Below are 3,634 nucleotides of genomic sequence, written 5' to 3'. Positions count from 1 at the left end.
TTGCAGATGGTGTCTTCAAAAACCCCGTCAATGGCGTGGGAAGCTTGCCGCCATCTCGGGTCCTAGCAGCGGCACGACGAGGAGCGGTGCCAATATGCCTATGCCTAGCACCGGCACTACCAGAAATAGCCCGTCATGTGAGAGCATCGATTCTCCAGCTGCAAACGTTCGCCTGGGCCAACGACGGGCATCGATCGCAGAATCGACCAGTAGATGCAGAGAAGAGATGAGCTGGGAAGCGTTGGAAGCGCCGCATGAAAAAGCACCTGGTAGTGGCACCCGGGCTGGGCATGGGCAAGTAGCGAGAGAGCGCCAAAATCCGCCTATGAGAGGCTGAGAAACCGGTGCTTCCCTCTGAGTGGCTGTTAAGCCGCCTGCTCCTTCCACCCAGGTCCTTGTCCCGGAGAGGGGCACTTGGAAAAAAGGAACGTCAACTTGGAAAGAAACAGGAATAAACGCCGCACAAAAAGTCCCAAATGACAATCTGGCTTCAGTGACTCAAAATCGAATGATCCAACCTAACTTTCGAATTCGTCCCTTGAACCAACGCTCTCTTCCTGTCTTTGCCAAGCCTGGATAGGAGCCATGCGGGCGCGTCCCGGGCAAGCGAATAGGCTCCTAGCACTGCTTTTCAGCCTATAACCCAGCAACGGCTCTGCCTAAACTTTCCTAGCGGCTGCAGGGAACTGCAAGGATACCGCACCCCAAGGATGCGTCTATCGGCCTCTCACCAGCGATCAACGCGAGCGTTTTCTGCAAAGGCGACGATTGCAATTCCAGGCACCCCTGCCCATAGCGGGGTGCAGCTTCCATCGTGGAGAGAACCTCCATCCTGCGAGTGAGAGCATACTGGCACCAGCCTCAAAGCATCCTGCTCGTGGTAGGTATTACTGCTGCTCCCCATATATGTGCGGTATGGTCAGATGTTTCTCAAGAGAGACAGCATTGGCTACCACAGTACGCTGCCGTGTAAGTTGCTCCAGGACCATTGAAAAAGGAGTTTAGCTAAGCCCACAGCAAGAAGCGTCCCATCCTCAGATTTGAGCCCGACGATCAGCAAGATCTCAAAGAATATCGGAGTCAAAGCTTTCTACATCTGTGGGGAAGATCAAGGATGGGCCATCTAGAAGCAACCGCTACTATAATAACGACATGTCAAAACATGCAAGCTTGTACGAGCTATCGACGCCATTGACGACATCAGCTACAACTAGAGGCGAAAAGAACAGTTCCTCCAGCCATATACGGGGGACACCTGTGGAGGCTGATGCGTATATAAGCGGAAGGCACATGCTGCCCCTCAAGAGGCTACGGATGGAGCCTCGGTTCGTCGTCGAGAAGGTCTCATACTCAGTACATGTGTCTTCTTGCCCATATCGAGCTCAGTCTAAGTGCTGCTCACTACAACTCTTTACGTTAGACAAAAAGCGCACATATACGAATCATCTTTGTAATTTACAGTCCCAGAATCTAGACAGTCAGCGCCAAGGGCTTCATGCATACCCAGCGCAGCAAAATCTGCCTCTACGAGTGCAAAGAGAGCCCATTTCAAATTTCGCTTACAGCTCTTCATTTTTTCGACCGACTGCCTGCCGATCGTCCTGAGCGCCCAGTATAGGCGGTCTATTTGATGGGGCTAGTATTTGAGAACAAGCTTTGAACTAAAGACGACATCCGAAAGCTATGATACACCTAAAAATCTTCGCCGGCGTTCGGAGGGGATATGGAGCGGGTGCCACAAGGTGGTATCCCGCCTCGTAGATACCCCGCGATTTACTGGCACTGAGACATGGTGCAAATATCAGCATCTCCTGGCGCTACTGAAGGTAAACCATCACAAGCACGTCTTCTTTGGCCGGTTTTGACCGCAGCGCGCTTTTTGGGTGATCTCGAGTTCATCGGATCTATTCACTTTCTCGCACAGGTAGCGGGCAAGAACCATATCACGAGGCCGAAAAGCTGCTGAAAACGCATCTCACCGCCAGCGTTCGAGTCCGCTGCAGAAAATGGTTTATACGTGTAGAAGCCAGTGAGGAGAGAAATGCAGAGTTGGGCTTTCCAATTCCATGGGACGTCCACTGGTCCACTCTCCGAAACCCTTCGTCTCAAACACAGCGCTGTCGATCTCAACGTGGTTTTGTTTTTAGCCTCTACTCTGATTCGTCCGCACATTTCTAGTCTTATAGAGATTCTGCGCTACGGGTTCCAGACCCCGGAGTCGGCGAACAAGTCAAGCATAGAGGACTCGTATAGAAGAAATTAGAAATGTCACGACGGAAAGGGAATCACGGCAGCGGCATTTGCACGATGATCAACCCCAATTAGGGTATAGATGGTAATTTATCTTTCTGATATGAGAGATGATCATTCCCAGCAGCTCACCGAAGCTGCTTCTGAAGCCCCTAACGGGGTGTTCCGCGATTGCTGAGAGTAGCTGCATTTGCTGCTCGGCCCTAGCTTGCGGCCGACTGCGCCGTACCACTCTCTATCAGCCGAAGAAAATAGTATTCAGAGTATTTCAGAATTTCCGGCGATGACGGCAGTTTCTCATGGCTTATCTCAGTCTGGGTACAAAACTGGCGGCTTACTTCGAACTTGACGGTTTACAGAGCCTAAGCTCAAGACTCGCAGAGTTGTGTGGGATCCAGGCTTGCAAACTCCCTTGATCCGGACCCATGGTAAATTGGTCTTCATGGGGGCCTTGAATCGTCAATGGCAAACCTTGCCTTCACATGGCGACGCATGGCCAGCTCTATCCACCCCCAGTGTAACACTGGCCAAAAAAAATGAAAGGAATCGCACGATTACCCTTGGCGAACCGGAGATCGATCACTGCTGTTCCATTCTTTTGCGCTTTATCACCGAGGCGATGAACTGCAAGCGCTGGTAAGGATGTTACGGGTATACAAGTGCATGCGCATATGAGTGCCCTTTTTCACAGCGAGTTTTTACCTGTGTGGATCCAATGAAAATCGTACAAGCATAGCCGGAATTCTGCGCTGCAACCTGACTGCTGGATGCTACTGTGACTGGCGGTGTGGGTTAGGTACGAATGTGAATTTTAGCACATCGCATCGAATGTGCTTGGCTATCTACATCTACATGTTATTCAGTGCACTGGCGCATCACCATTGACGAAATTTGGACATTGCCGCTATCCGTCGCTCTATGCAAACTGGATGAGCAAATCAGGGGAATATCAACTGAAGCAGGCTACCAAACTCCAGGCTTATAGCAGGCAGGTGGATTCTTTACCTTCAAGCCAAGCTTTTTGCGAAGTTGCGCGTCAGGTTTGAACGAATCTCGGCCACTTGGACAAATCGGGCAATATCGTTTCGATGCAAGTATTCGGTCGTGATGCCGTTGCCCAGGTCCTGAAACCAACCAACGTTTCCGGCCTTTCTCTCGGCCGGAATACACTTCTCGGCCTCGTTGGCAGTATGAAGCGTGCTAATGGGTTTTGCAGACCAAACTTGGCAACAGCACTTACATCCCCATAATGCTACTATACTACTGCTACAAGTACTACTGATAGCACGTTCACTTGTCATAACAAAAAGCGCCCACTTTTCATTCTGCGACGAAATCCCCGGCAGGCGAAAGGGAGAGTCGCCGGTGGACTTTGAAGCCCTGT

The 3,634-nt window shown here is 51.0% G+C and overlaps 1 protein-coding gene across 1 annotated transcript; it reads left to right on the top strand.

Moving 5' to 3' along the window:
* Positions 1 to 1,152: 1,152 nt before the first annotated feature.
* On the top strand, positions 1,153 to 1,605 carry TGAM01_v203255 (hypothetical protein; the record flags this gene model as incomplete). Its single annotated transcript, XM_024549167.1, has 1 exon — positions 1,153 to 1,605. The coding sequence occupies one exon, from the start codon at positions 1,153 to 1,155 to the stop codon at positions 1,603 to 1,605; it is 453 nt and encodes a 150-aa protein (XP_024406145.1).
* Between the last annotated feature and the right edge of the window lie 2,029 nt (positions 1,606 to 3,634).

This window comes from Trichoderma gamsii (genome assembly GCF_001481775.2).
Source record: "Trichoderma gamsii strain T6085 chromosome Unknown Scaffold_8.2, whole genome shotgun sequence".
NCBI lineage: Eukaryota > Fungi > Ascomycota > Sordariomycetes > Hypocreales > Hypocreaceae > Trichoderma > Trichoderma gamsii.
The sequence above is the reverse complement of the archived record's forward strand: the minus strand, read 5'-3'. Positions and strand labels throughout refer to the sequence as shown.